At 57.1% G+C, this 14,844-nt stretch overlaps 1 protein-coding gene and 1 non-coding gene across 6 annotated transcripts in view; both read right to left on the bottom strand.

The window, feature by feature from the left end:
- Positions 1-6,273: 6,273 nt before the first annotated feature.
- AP1B1 (adaptor related protein complex 1 subunit beta 1) overlaps positions 6,274-14,844 on the bottom strand; it is a 46,706-nt gene continuing 38,135 nt past the window's right edge. For 3 of the 5 annotated variants that reach the window (XM_028527367.2, XM_028527365.2, XM_036014475.1), the window contains 7 exons: positions 12,287-12,432; positions 10,430-10,559; positions 10,050-10,134; positions 9,302-9,388; positions 9,051-9,205; positions 8,361-8,369; positions 6,274-7,494 (listed from right to left, as the gene is read on the bottom strand). In XM_028527367.2, the coding sequence (XP_028383168.1) occupies positions 7,420-7,494; positions 8,361-8,369; positions 9,051-9,205; positions 9,302-9,388; positions 10,050-10,134; positions 10,430-10,559; positions 12,287-12,432 (687 nt within the window). In that variant the 3' untranslated portion in view covers positions 6,274-7,419. The remainder of the gene's footprint in view (positions 7,495-8,360; positions 8,370-9,050; positions 9,206-9,301; positions 9,389-10,049; positions 10,135-10,429; positions 10,560-12,286; positions 12,433-14,844) is intronic. The other 2 variants (XM_036014477.1, XM_036014476.1) reach the window with 1 other exon arrangement.
- Positions 11,709-11,805, bottom strand: LOC114510497. Its single transcript, XR_003685672.1, has one exon. It is a non-coding gene; the product is annotated as a small nucleolar RNA SNORD125 (small nucleolar RNA).

Here is a 14,844-nt window from a genome sequence, read left to right on the forward strand (position 1 = left end):
ATGTGCCCTGACTGGGAGTAGAAGTGACGACCTTTCGGTTCACCGGCTGGCACTCAGTCCACTGAGCCACACCAGCCAAGGCAGCATTTCATTTTTATATGCGAATCATAAAACATAATGGAGGGGCATGTCTACATACTTGAGTAAGTATGCACACAGGCATTTCCTAGTGCCACCCTGGGGGCAACATGGTCACCCAGCACCCAGATCTTGGTCTCAAATGCTGCTTGCCGGCAAATGAACCAGACTCCTTGGAGAAAAACGGCTGATGCTAGGGTTGGGGCAGGACAATACAACATGAGCCTGGAGCATCTTGGACCGCTGGAGAGCAAGGAAGTTGCCAAAGGAACACGAGGACGGCGGCATGTCAAAGGGACACGGAATCTACCTGACAGAGCTCCCAGTGGCCAGAGCAGAGACAGTTTAACAAAAAAGGAATGTAGTTTTGCCTTAAACCAAAATTATAAAATAAATATGACTCCAAACTAACATAAATCATTTCAGAAATAAGTGTGGGAGAAGAAACAAATCTTCCTTACAGAAGAATACTGAATAATTTATGCAGCGACTTCCTGCCCCCGCATTCTCGCCCGGGCGTAGGCTGCACTCGGTGACTGGCTTCCAGAGCACAGCGCACAGACCGGGAGAAAGCACCTTCACGGCAGACAAGCTGTGAACACACCGTGGCCAAGTGACTCAGGCTAACGTGCCTGTGATAAGTCATGTCGATGGCAGGTGCCCCTGAGGTGATGTGATGAGAAGAGCACCACTTTGGTCTTCTTTTTAGAGATTTTATTTGTTTCTTTTTAGAGAGAGGGGAAGGGAGGGAGAAAGAGAGGGAGAGAAACACGGATGTGTAAGGGATACATCAATTGATTGCCTCTCGCATGCCCCCAACTGGGGACCCAGCCCACAACCCAGGCATGTGCCCTGACTGGGAATTGAACTGGTGACCCTTTGGTTCGCAAGCTGGTGCTCAATCCACTGAGCCACACCAGCCAGGGCTGGTCTTCTTAAAAACTCCCATTTCACCCCAAGAAGAACATCAGGCAAGCTGAACTGAGGGATAGTCTACAAAATATCTGATCAGTACCCCTCAAAATTGTTAAGGTCATGAAAAACAAAGACAGTCTGGGAACCTGTCACAGAGCAGAGGAGACCCCGGAGACATGACAACCACAAGGGATGTGGGATCCAGGGACAGAGGTGGGCATGAGTGGGAAAACCAGTGAAATCTGAAGCAGGTCTGCAGTTTTGTTGAAAACTGATGCATTACAGGCCCTGGCTGGGTAGCTCAGTTGGTGAGAGTGTCGGCCTGATACACCAAGGTTGTGGGTTTGAGCCCTGGTCAGGGCGCACACAAAAAGCAACCAGTGAATGCATCGACGAGTGGAACAACAAATCAGTGTGTCTCTCTCTCCAGTCAATTTAAAAAAGAAAAATTATGTATTATATAATTTGTGTTATATTATTCCAATATTTAAATTTTATATATTTATAAATATATATTTAGATCACAAATATATTACATATGAAAAAGAATGAAAAAGAGCCATTTATAAAAGGAAGCAAAAAAAAAAAAAGCTCTACCTAGCAAAGCAAAGCTATCATTTAGAATCAAAGGACAGATAAAGAGCTTCCCAGACAAGAAAAAGCTAATGGAGTTCATCATCACCAAACCAGCATTATATAAAATGTTAAAGGTCTTCTTGAAAAAGAAGAAAAAGAAGAAGAAAAAGAAGAAGAAAAATGATAAAAATATGAACAAAATGGCAATAAATACATATCTATCAACAATTGAATCTAAAAAAAAAAAGCAGAACAGAAATAGACTGATAAGCTACTAGAACATTTAGATGTGTCCTGGGTGGGAGGGGTTGGGGGAGGGGTGAGAACAGTGAGGGGATTAGGACGCACAGACTGGCAGTCACGGAACAGTCTGGGGATGGAAAGCACGGCTTAGGGAGTGCAGTCAGTAATATTATCATAGCTGTGCACGGCGTCAGATGAGTGTGAGATTTACTAGGATGATCACTTAATTAGCTATGTAATGTCTAATCACTGAGGAGTACACCTGGAACTAATAAAATTATGGCAACTGTAATCAAAGCATTTACAAAATGATAAAGACAACGCTCGAACCAATGCAAGAATAAATCAGTACAGTCAATAATATTGTGACAACTTTGCACAGTGACAGATGGTTACTAGAATTAGTGTGGTGATCACATCATAAGGTATGTAAATACTGAGTCACTATGCTATACACCTGAAACTAATACAATGTCGTGTGCCAACTATAATAAAAAAATTTTAAAAGAACAAATATGCATGTAAGAACTTTTAATGAAGAAAACTCAAAATATTACAAAGAGACATCAAAGAAGGCATGAACCAATGGAAAGGTATCTATACCTGTATTTGGATATAAAATTAATATTATTATTGACATCATTATATGGATGTCAATTCTCCATCAGTTAATATAAATATTTGATGTAATCTAAATAAAAAATATTAGCATCAGTATTTTGTAAAAGAAACTACCTTTAAAGTTCGAATGGAACAAAGAAGGAAAATAAGAGGGTACCATAGATTATGAAAATATAAAGATGCAATACATTTCCAAAAAATGCAGTGGCTCGTGAACAGACAAATTCCCTGGTACAGAGCAGATCCACAGAAGCACTCATATATATTTAGTGTGTGATAAAATGACATTTCGGTCTGTGCGGAGAAGATGAATTATTCAGTACAGGGTGTGGAGACAACTGGGTAACCATCTGGGGAAAGAGGAAGTTGGATCCCAACCTCGCCTCTAACATAAAGCCCAGATGGAACAGGATCGAAACACAAACACTGAGATCAGGTAAGTGCTAGAAACGAGAAGAGATTAAAAGAAGACTGCACAAAAAACAACTTCAGCAAGGAAAAGTAAAAAGCAGTAACAAAATGGGGAGAAACAGAAAGGGACCAATAACCATAAAGAAAGGTGGGCAGAAAGGATGCAGACAGCTCCTGGAAAAGGATGTGAGTGGCTCAGACACACGAACAGAGGCATGCTCGAAACACAGCAGGATGCAATGTCTCACCCGTCGGCCTGGCACACGTCCCTGTGTGAGTCCGTGAGGGCGCAGGGGAGGAGACATCTCAATCCTGGCTGGTGGGATGTCGGTTGGAGGAGTTTTAGCAACAGCTATCAAAATAATGGAGGAGCCTACCTTTGACCCAGCAATTCCTTTCTTTCTTTTTAAAAAAGATTTTATTTGTTTTTAGAGAGGGGAAGAGAGGGAGAAAGAGAGGGAGAGAAATATCAATGTGTGGTTGCCTCTCACATGGCCTTCACTGGGGACCTGGACCACAGCCCAGGCATGTGCCCTGACTGGGAATCGAACCGGCAACCCTTTGGTTCACAGCCCATGCTCAATCCACTGAACTACACCCGCAAGGGCTGACGCAGCAATTTCCATCTCAGGAACTTATTGATCTATGAAAATGAACGTTCTTTGCAGTATCACTTGTACCAGCAACGCTGTAGACACCACTCAAGGGACCTCTTGGGGGTCCTGGTTCAGGATGGTACCTCCACTCACTGGGAAACCATACAGCTGTCATGCTGGACTCTCTCTATGATGGACTGATAGTGGAAGAGTCTCGAAGATGTAAGGTGCAGAATGGCGTGTATTCCAAGCTACCATTTGTATATATTAAAAAAAAACATATTAGACATCAAATGAGTCTCTTTAGGAGGTAACATTGGTTCCCTGTGGGACCAATGTGAATGCATTTCCTTTTCAAAAGAAGAATTAAAATATAAAATGTAAAATGCGTACACCCTCTGGTCTGGTAACTCTGGGGCTAGATCCTGCAGCTGCATGGGTGCCCTCAATGAGGACGTGTGTGGGGAGGTATTCACCGCCCCGGTTCTCAGCGCGGCAGCACAAGGGAACGGCCCCAAGCGTCTCCACCCAGCGGCACCGGCTGCCGGGCGCGGGGTGCTGACGTGGACCCGTCCGCACGGAGAGAGAGGAAAAGCAAAGTCCTGGCAGCGTCGCCAGTGTGCCGCCACTTGTTTGGAAAACATCTCTGTGGACTTGCTTACCTACACGGACAAAATATTCCTGGAAGAAAACCAAAATCTAGCAACAAAGTTTGCCCCTAGGGAAGTGGAGGAAGTAGGCTCCCCGAGGAAGCAGGCTTGCCTCTAGGAAGAAGTAGGGGAGGGTGGGCTCTGGCCGGCGGGCCCATTCCGTTCAAGGGTCGTCCCTGTACGACAAGGCTGCGGGTTCCAGGCCCAGTCAGGCCATACGCGAGAATCAACCAATGGATGCCTAAATAAGCGGAGCAACAAGTTGATATTTCTCTCTCTGTCTTTCTTTCTCAAATCAATAAATAAAAAATAAAAAAATTAAAAAAGGACCAGGGAAGGGTGAGAGACAGACCTCAATCCTTTGTGTGGCTTACCTTACTGGGGTCCAGAATCACTCCGTAAGACAACACACACAAACACAGCCAACCACTAACTAAAGATTTAAAAAATGCAAAGTGAAGCCCTGTTAAAAGGAGTAAATAAACGAAGCCACGTAGCACAGTGGCGGGCACACAGGGGGTCCCCAGTCAGGCCCCGGGTTTATGCTGGACGTTCCAGAAACACCCGGCTGCTGCTGCTGCTGCTGCTGCTGCGCTCCCCACGTGGCCGGGGAGGCCAGGATGCCGGGGCATCTTCTGCGGATGCCAAGGCCCCTGAGCAGCGCCAGGCTCCGAGCGTGCGGAGGCCGGAGCGCGTCAGGGCCGGGCAGTGCCAGGAGAGGGGCGGAGGCACGTGATGGACCCTCACTGAGGTGAGGGACGGGAAGCTGAGGAGGCCGCAGACTGGAGGTTCCCTGCAGCACTTCCAAAGCCCCCGCCCTCCCGTGGTGGCCCTGGGGGCATGTTTTCCTGATGCGGTTAGGTGGTCAAGCCCAGGCTCGGGTAACTGGGAGTGAGCATGCTCTCTCTGCCTCGGGCTCTCCCCAGGTATACAGACTATTGGGCCCCATCGTGCTGGGCACTGCGTGGGTGTGAGAGGGCAAAATCATGGTAAGGCCCGCCCACAACTGCCCAGGCCCAGCCACAGACTGAACTGGGAGGGCAAGCCCAGGATGTTCAGCGATTGTCCAAGGCGCTCTGCCCGACCAGGCCAGCCTTTCTCACCAGCTCTTCACCTCACCCCGGGGGCTCAGCCCTGGGCCTGAAGTCACCCATCATCACCCCACCGGGAACGGCTGTCCTACGCTTCCGCTCCTCTGCCCTCAGTGGTGGGGGGTGCGGCCCCTGGGTGGCTGAGCCGGCAGTGCACTCACAGGGCGTGGGGGTGGAAGCGGGCCTCCCACGTGTCAGAGGCAGCAGGCTGCGGGGCAGGCCAGGGCAAGAGTCTTTCCTCAAGGGCTCAAAGCCCTGCTCCTCCAGTCCACAGCCGGAGGGAACTCCAGCTGTGTTTGTGCAGGGCCTTCGGAGCCTGGGGCTTTCAGGTGACATGGGAACTAGGGCTCTGCAATCCCGGGCCTAGGCTCTGTGGTCCCCAGGACAGCATGGCAATACCCAGGGGTCAGAGGTGGGGCAGTGGAGGGCCAGATGCCCCTGCGAATGCCTGGTCCGCGGGCAGCTGGGAAGGCAGCCCCATGTCAGAGGTGGGCAGGGCGCAGGGAGTGGCTGGGGCTGAGACAGGCCAGAGGCACCTGGGCTGCTCCTTTCCCAGAAGCAGGCTGAAGGCCTACCGGCCACGAGGCAGCTCTGCTGCTGAAGCCCTGCCCGGGGACTGGCTGCCCTCCCCGGACAGCCAGGCCAAGGCCAGGACTAGGGCCACATGGCGAGTCCTTGGTGGCAGCTGGGTGGCTGTCAGCTTAGAGCCACACTCAGCCAGCTGCAATTGCAGGGCGGCGAGCTGCCTGCCCAGACAGGCCTGGTGCGCAGCCTGCCTGCCAGAGCCCTCTCCCCCAAAGCCGCTCCCAGCAGTTTCCCTGACGGCAGGGCACTGAGGAAAACCAAAAGGAACATCAAAAGGCCAACATCAAAAGGCCAGACAGAGTCTGCTGGGGAGAGCTGGGATCCAGGGTGGGAAAGGTGCCAGGGAGACCAGTATTTAAGGGCAGGGCGGAGGGAAGCACACTGTCCTCAGAGCGCCGGGGGAGGGGCTGGGCGCACGGCTCAAGGGCTTGACCCTGGACTCCAGGGGGCCCCAGACCCGACCGGAAGAGCCTCAGGCAGGACCTGACACACTGGCCAGGGACAGGCTTGATGTCATCGTTTTTATTCACTTTCTCTTTTTGAAAATAAGAGTAAACATACAATATATAGTCTCTATTTATATATATATATATATGTATATATATATATTGGATAGCAGGGCTCAGAAAACCACCCTCAATCACTCGGAGGCAGTTTTCAATTCCGACACCTGGTGGAAAGGGAAAAAAGTGGCCGTGATTGCCAAAAGCAGAACCTTTATTATTAAACAGCGGTAACAGGAGGACCTAACGCTCTGCCGGGCAGCGCGGACACCTGGGAGGCCAGGAGAGGAGGGAAGCAGACACTAGGGAGAAATCCGAAAGAAACCCTGGACAGGGCGCACCCTGCCTGCCTGCGTTTCCCATCCCTCAGCCCTGTCCCTGCTGGGAGCCCAGGGCACACCGAGGAATGTATCATAGGCAGTGACGGTCCTCAGGGGCAAGAGGGGCAAGTGGGTGGGGGTGGGGGGTGTGCAACTGCCAGGGGAGCAGGAGCCCGGGCAGAGCCTCTGGGAGCTTCTGCCTGGTCCTCCCCATGCAGGTCGGCTCTCAGGAGGCCGGGGCTCAGCTGGCGTGACTGCCGGGCCCCGGGCTGGGCAGATGCAGGGAGAGGGAGGGTGGGGTTGCAGGTCCTGGGAACCCCAGACTCTGACAGAGCAGCTCTCCTGGTACCAAGGGGACCCTCTCCGGGCACCGGGATGGCCTGGAAGGGCCCATCCCATGAGGGTGGGCTGTGGGGGAGGACTGTTTACACCAACCTAGGAGAGACTGAGGGGCAGGGTGCTTCCCAGGCTGGGAGCCTAAGAAAGGAACCCTTGTACCTGCCCTCAGGTATCAGAAAGAGAACGCTGGGTCACCCTGTCCAGCTTCTGCGACTGCTCTGTCTCTGTCTCCTTCGGTCCCCTCCTCACTGACCCCAAATGTCAGCAGCAATGGAAGAGGGGAGCCTCCCAGCTCGGGAGCACACTGAGGTTTCACTCCAGGAGGGGTGCTGCCCTGCCCGGAGGAACCAGGCAGGCCCTGCCCTCAGGAGCAGGGAGCCCCGTGGGTGACTAGGAGCCTTGCCAGGCCCCTCCTGGGAGGAGGCGCCGTCGCCCCGCAGGGAGCTCCTCAGTGGGCTGGCAGAAGGCTGGGGCGGGCTCTGGCCGGGGCCTCAGTTCTTGAGGATGGTCTCGTAGGCCTGGCACACGTGCGGGGACACCTCTGGCGCTCGGCACTTCAGGGAGAGCTGCAGGGGAGAGAAGGGCTGCCTCACTCCCGGGGCTCCTCTCGGGGCTGTCGTTTCCCAGGCTGGGAAGGAGCACGTGGGGAGGGCAGAGAGGGTGGGGACCGGATGGAAGTGTGGTGTGCACACGTGGCCTGGCGGCAGCAGTGCAGCTGGGGCAGATGTGTGGTGAGGGAGAGGGGGTGGCTGTCACAGCCAGCTGGGTACGGACCAAATATACTCGCAGCCCACACACCTGCTGTCAGCCCAGCCACCCCGCCCTCTGGCGAGCAACGAGCAACGTGAATCAGCAGCCGGAGCTGTGGGGGGGCGCCTGGCCCCACCCTGCAGAGCTGCCAGGGCCCCCGTAGTCTATGGGGTCCCTGAGGAGGCACAGGGTCTGGGCGGGGCAGGTTTCTGCTCTGGGAGATGATGGGGGCCCGCCGGTTCCTCCTGCCCTCCTGCACAGGAAGCAGGCACGCAGACACTTGGCCTCAGCTCTAACTGCAACACGAGCCTGGAGAGCACAGGCAGAGGAGAGACAAGTGCCGCCACCCTTCTGCCAGACTTGCTGCTTCTGCAGGGTGCATTTAGGAAGGGGAGGGGCAGATGGAGCTCCAGAAATCAGCAGCAGTGGCCCCAGGGGCCCCAGTCTCCTCTGAAGGGCTCTGTGCACACCATGTGTGTTGGGAAGCCCCAGGGTGTCAGCGGAGGGCAGTGTGCCCTCCTGCCTGCAGCCTGCATGTGTGTCTGCCTGGATTTGGGGGTTGCAGGGTGAGGAGAGGCCAGGAGAGCCAGGGGTGCACCAGAGCCAAGCCGGGGGACAGGGTGTGCAAGGTGTGGCTGGGGAGGACGCAGGGGAAAGAGGAAGAGAAGAGCAATCTGCTAACCTCCAAGTCCTGCACCACGGGCACCAGCAGGGAAGGTGGACATGCAGCAACCAAACACAGGGAGACCGAAATTACCATCACCGCAGCCCCCACCGAGCCCCCACCCACCCCCAGAGCCAACACCGCCAGCAGGGCCCGGGGAGCGGTGACTGGAGGGCCATGCCTGCCAGAGACATGGGCGCTGGGGAAGGAGCAAAGCCTGGTGCTCTCTGGGGCCTGGAACAGCACCCTGGCCTCGGGGACACCAACGCACTACACAGAAGCCATGTCCCGACCAGGCTCTGCCTCAAAGGCTGGCAAGGACCGGCTGCTCGGAATCACCGTCCTGCCAGGGGGTGCTCAGGCAGGCAGGGGAGGCAGGGCCAGGGCCTCCTCCCAGTTAGGCCAACTGTGCCGCCTCACGGGGCCCTTGTTTACAGCATCTCCTAGTTCAGTTTACTGTTTGAGACCCAGTTTGGCGTTTTATCTGGGTAATATGATGGGACTGAGTTGAGAGCTTTCTAAGGTCCTTTACAGGGACAGAATTCTGATGCTAGTTGGCACCAGGCCCAAAGGGACTCCAGCCTAGTTGGGCTAGAGTGTCCTCCACCAGAGCTGTCCCTAGGCCTGGGAGGGGGCGGGCAGGAGAGGCTGCCTGGGATAGGGAGGTAGAGGCCTCAGGCCTGGCAGAGCAGGGGGGCGGGGCCTCACCATGAAGTTGGGGTTGCCCGGCTGGATGCGCAGCTCCGCCAGCACCCAGATGCCATTGGTCAGCTTCAGGGACTGGTAGAGCATGTCCTGACCCTCCACGTTCCTCTTGGCAACTGTGAAGATGTTGCTGCTCTGCAGCCTGCTGCTCGCGGCCTCTGGGGTGGCAAGGACCCTCGGTTAGCCATGGGGCAGGGACTGGGCAGGGGGAAGGGCAGAGTGGACGGGGTGGGGGAGGTGCCCAGGAGTCCTACCCGCATTGAGGGGGCAGTCTCTGATCTGGAACTGGGCTTCGTTCTCGTTGGGAATGTCCTTCCACGTGGCCAGGAACATCTGCCGCTCTAGGGACGGGGGTGGGCAGGAAAGATGGGACCCTGATGAACTCGAGGCTGCTCGGTAACACCGAGCAGGAAGTGGGTCTGCCGGGACGTCGAGGATGGGCATGAGCCCCACCGCAGCAGCTCCGGGGAGGTGGCCACCCATGCCACCCCTGAAAGACACCGGCTTCCTGCCACGGGGCCTGATTCTCTCCCCCCAGCACCCACATCTGCTCTCCTCCAGCGCTGCCCCGAGCAGCCTGCTCCAGAGTCAGCCTGCGTTACGGGGTGTGACTGAGAGGCAAGGGACCTAAGTGCTCCGAGTAGCCCCGGGCTGGAAGTGCGCCCTCTGGGCCCTGGGAGAGTCTCCTCAGGGGTTCCAGCCAGGGCACAGGAGCTGGGCATCGGGTGGGAGGCTCGGCCTGGGCTCCCTGCCTGAGAGGGCTCAGGGGACAGCTGCGTAGAGGCCGAGTGAAGGCAAGGCCGAGGGCAGGGCTGGAGAAGCAAGAGTGCACGGCCCGCCCCCCTGGTGGCCACAGCTGGCCTAACGAGACCGGGGTCCCTGGAGGTGCGCCCTCACTCAGGCCTCTGCGGAGAAGCCAGCTGACTCGTGGACTCTGCTTCTGCTATGGGACAAGGCCAACCCGTCCATCCCAGGGACCCCAGGGCTGACTTCCCAACTCACCCATCTTCCCGTCCTCCACAAAGAGGATGTGCAGCGGGTACAAGGTGCTGAAGTAGAAGACATCAATGTTGTTCTTCACAGCCACCTAGAAACAGGGGCCTGAGTCAGTCCCTGGTGCTTGGCTCCGCCTCCGAGGCCCCAGGCAGGGTCCGCTCCCTGTGCCCCTACCTCAGCAGACTCCCTCCCACGCCTTCCCTGGGAGCCAAGCCCCTTCGTCCCCCTGGATCAGGCCTCCCGGGCACATCTGTGGCCAAGGGCACAACTGCACAGACACGGCACTTTGCCAGCACAGGGCAGGCCCCAGACCTTCCCACTGGGCTCCTCCTCTGGGGTGGGCGTGCGTGTAAAGACCGAGGTGATTGGTCCTGCCCAGAACACACCTGGAGGTTGTTCAGAGGCTCCATCTTCATGACCGAGCCCACCGTGTTGAGAGGCAGGGAGATCTCCACGGTCTGGTTGGGGCTGAGCGGTGCGTGGACCTGGAGGGGGGCTGCGGGGGCCAGGCCAAAGCTGGGGAGAGAGAAGTCCCCGTGGGGATGGCAAGGGGAGCAGGCTCCTCAGACCCCAGAGCCGGGGCAGCGCTTGGCAAGAAGCCTCTCCAGTGAGCCTGCCTCACCCCTGCCCAAGCCAGGAAGACAGACTCCTACCCCCACCCTCCGCCCCTCCGTGGCCACGTGGACAGGAGGACAGAGTCTCAGGCTGGCTGCAGCCTCTGCCTCACTGGGCTAGGCACTGGGCAGACCCAGGTGAGCACGGCCTTAGCCTGTCCTTCAGAGAGCGCCATCTAACACCAGGGGCCTGTAAGCTTCTTCGAACCCAGAAACTCCGAGACTGCCCGAGTCGCTGTTGCCAATTCCCACCTCCTAGGAGAGAGCTGACTGTTCCACGTGACACACAGGTTTTACTGTCTGGGTCAGAGCTGGCCAGGCACATGATGGCCAGAGACACTCGGGAAAGCCCTGCTTCTCGGGAAAGCAGCACGGGGGCAAATCAGGAGGAGCCCCCTAAGTGTGAGGGGTCCCCCTGCCACAGGCTCTGGGACGGCATGCCACCACAGCACTGACTGGGGCCATGATCTGAGCTTTTGCTATGATACCAACTCCCATCCGCAGAAAAAGAGACAGGTGGGTAGCCCCCCAGCTTCCAGACAGAGACTCGGGGTGGCTCACAGGCCCATGCCCAGACCCCTCGGGGTGAATGGCACTGCTACGATCCAGAGCTTAAGCTGTCTGACCCCAACCTGTGTTCTGCCCACAGTGGCAATCAGGCCTGCGTGAGACACAGCGGGAGACGACACAGGGACGCTCAGGCCCCTGCAGTGGCCCAGCGCTGTGGGCTTTCCCGGGAGCTCCACCACTGCTGCTGTGTGACCTCTCTGAGCCCAGGCGTCATTATGCACGAGAAGGGGAGTAATGCCCTCGGCCTCACTGGGCTGGCAGGTGGCTCAAGTGAGACAATACTCTGGAAGCCCTTGGCACGGGGCCTAGAACCTAGGAAGTTTTCAGTGCACAGCATGTTTGTTACGAGCGACCGCTGGGACCACCCCGTGGAGCCTGGAGAGTTTCCGTGGCCTTCAGGGCCGTGTGAGGCTCAGCGGCAGAGCGGCTGCCCCTTCCGTCTGGCAGAGGGTCAGGGCCTGCTGGCCCGCAGGCCCTCCCTGAGGAAGCAGCCCCTTCAGTCAACTTCTTAGAGGCTCAGTTTGCTCATCACTAGAGCCGCTCAGGAAGAAGGATCATCAGGAGAGGCTGCCTGGGCTCCCCAGAGAGCTGGGCCTAGCTGGCCTGGCCCACGGACACCGTGACTGAGCCAGACAGGAGAGCCTCCCCAGCGATCCCCAGTGCATGGGGACGAGGTCGGGGTGAGGGGCCTGGAGCGGCCAGCGCTCCCACACGGGGGAGGCTGGTGGGCAGGCCTCCTCCCCGTCAGCCTTCTCAAGCTGGGGGCCACTCAGGCCTGGAAAGGAGGCTCCAAGCTCCTGTCACGTGGAGCATTGGCCAAAGGCCAACCTCGGCTGGAGCTGGGGATTCTGGGCCGGGGAGGAAGGCAGTAAAGAGGGGAGAAACCCTGCCCCTCTGTTCAGTACCTTGGAGTCCACATTAAGGGGAGAAACTAGAAAGTTTGGCCTGAGGTGTGGGTGTGAGGATTACCCACCTTCACCAGAGAAAAGGTGCCAGGCCCCTGGCAGCCCTGGGCTCTGCCCCGCGTGGGCTCCCAGAAGGCCGGCCCGGGGAGCTCACCTGTTGCGGTTGAACTGGATGGCGAAGTCGGTCATGACCTGCAGGGCCTTGTTGGTCAGCTGCAGGTCCATGGAGATGGAGCCCACCTGGCGGGTGAAGGTGCCCGAGATCTCCAAGCCCTTGGCTTTCATGGCTGGGAGCCAGACCTGCAGGGAAGATGATGGGGACGGAGCTGGAGTCTGCCACTTCCCCAGCACTCAACCGCCCACCTGAGGGTCCCTCCTCAGTCTCCTCTGTCCCCTGAAGGAGCCTCCCAGATTGGACACCCCTGCCTCTAGCACCGGGGAAAGACCACATGTATCTCAGGAGAACGATCCTGTGCGGCCCACCCATGGCTGCCACCACAAGAGCTGCTCTGGGCGGGGAGGTGCTCGGTGTGCCCAAGGCTGACCAAGTCTTCAGAGGTCAAAGAACACTCAGGACGCAGGGCTGAGGAAGGTGAGGACTCAAGCCAGCCTCCTGATGAGCCAAGGAGAGCGGCGAGCTCAAGGCTGTGCTGGGCCTCGGCCAGGGCCTCAGGCCTCCCTGGCCGTCACCGCCTGTCCTCTCCCGCAGAAGGCAGGGCTGGCCTTTAACGGTTGGAGCTGGCCAGACCAAGGACAGTACCTGAGAGGACCCTGGCCTGGCAGTCTGCTGTTTGGCTGCCCTTGTCATCTGAGTCTCAGCTTCAGAGCCACCGCCGCAGGGGAGCCGCCCCAGGCTCCTTCCCTAGGGTGTTCGGGCGCGTTTGCCGAGCAAAGAGCTTGAATTCAAGCCCCGCCCACGAAGGATCTGCCGGAGTCGTCCTGTGGACGTCCAAGTGCCTCTCGGGTCCTCGTTCTCACTCAGATGGCTCACAGCAAGGGCGAAAGGCTCTGGCCCCCTCGGCAGCTTCCCCAACATGTTCCTTCGACAGCAAACGTCCCACCGTCTCTCAAGCTGACAGCACCTGGAACCTCGGAACTGCCTGCGCAGCAGCCCTCCGCCTACCCTGACCCCTATGCCACCATCGCGCAGCCCGAGTCCTGTCAGTGCCACCACCTCCACACTGCTGCCAGGTCCCCAGCTTCATCCCTCTCTCCAGGCGTCACCTGTGTCAGAGCTCCCGTCAGAGTTCACCAGGTAAGATGGCAGCCACCTGGTGGCCCATTCTAGGTAGTCACGGCGCTGTCAGAAAAATGTAGACAACAGACCCACTCCTTCTAAAGAAAGAGCACCCACATCCAAGAACCTCCTGTGCCTAAGACAGTGGAGAAAGTCCCACTCATGTTGTAAGGTATCCTCTTCCAAGCAGCCTGCCTTGATTCCTTCTGACCTTGTGATCCCTCACCTCTCATTTCAGAACTCGTTGTTGGTACACCCACCTGGCCCTCCACTAAGACAAAGCAGTGCTAGTATCTGTTAAAATGAACACGTAGCTCCCTCAGGGTCAGCTCCCTGAGGGCCAGCTCCAGGCTTTATATGCCTGGCAGCTCTGCAACAGCGGGTGAGGCCGGCACCTGCAGGGCCGCAGGAGACTGTCCTGCTCTTCTGTCACGTGGCGTGCCTTCCGCCTTAATACTGGGCTTCTGACACGTACGGGTCGGCCTCGTGCATCAGTGCAGCCGACACTTTTTACATTGTACCATGTACATGTACGCTCTCTCCACTCCTACCAATTCTGACAACCCACGACATTAAGGCAAGCGCTCAGGACGTTCTCCAGCACTTTGGGATTTGATCACATTGGAGTCAGGAGCACAGATTTTGGTGCTACCTCCCACTCCCTGCATTCAGTTTGTCTCAGTCACTTACCAGCTATGTGACCTCAGGCAAAAGCACTCAGATTTCTCAACCGCAAATGGGAATAACAGCGCCATAAGGCTGCTGGGAATGAGCCGGTGGGATGGGGCCGTGCCACACTTGCGCAGTCCCTGGCACGGACGTGTGCAGCTGCCAGCACTGGACAGGCTGTCTGCCGTGGGCCCCTCAGGCCCAGATCCTGCCTGGGGGCTCCAGCCACCACTGCTGCAGGTACAGCTGGCACACCTGGTGAGGCCAGGGCAGGCACTGCCTCGCAGCTCCCTAGTCACGATAAAGGTGTCACTGCGCCCTTGAAGCCCAGCTCTGGGGAGGGGAACTTGGAAGAGAAAGCGGGGCCCTGGCTGGGAACAAAGTGTTAGACACGGTGTCTGACTTGAGCGTTATGAGGGGGTCAGGTCAGGGCTGTCTCCACTGGCAGCTCCCTTGATGGCCAGGGTGCAGCCCACACCGTGCCTTCCTTCGTGCCAGGCCTGCATGTGGGTGCACCCCAAGCTCAACACTCCTCCCCCTGCCCTTCTCATCGCAGAAAGTAACACCTCCCTTCACCCTGCTGCCCGAGCCAGAATCACCCTCCTCAGCAGCCCCCACACCCTGCCCGTCCTGCCTCTCAGGGAGCTCTCCAGTCCGGCCTCCTGCCTCTACCCCCGAAGGTGCCTTCCTTGTCCAGGCTGCCCTGGCACGCATCACCTCCCGCCAGTGTCCTCACCAGGCTCCTTGTTTGTGTTTTCCCCCTGCCAACCTGGCCTCCGCACTGTAGCCAGAGCCATCTCTCTCAA

This window comes from Phyllostomus discolor, chromosome 13 (assembly GCF_004126475.2).
Source record: "Phyllostomus discolor isolate MPI-MPIP mPhyDis1 chromosome 13, mPhyDis1.pri.v3, whole genome shotgun sequence".
NCBI lineage: Eukaryota > Metazoa > Chordata > Mammalia > Chiroptera > Phyllostomidae > Phyllostomus > Phyllostomus discolor.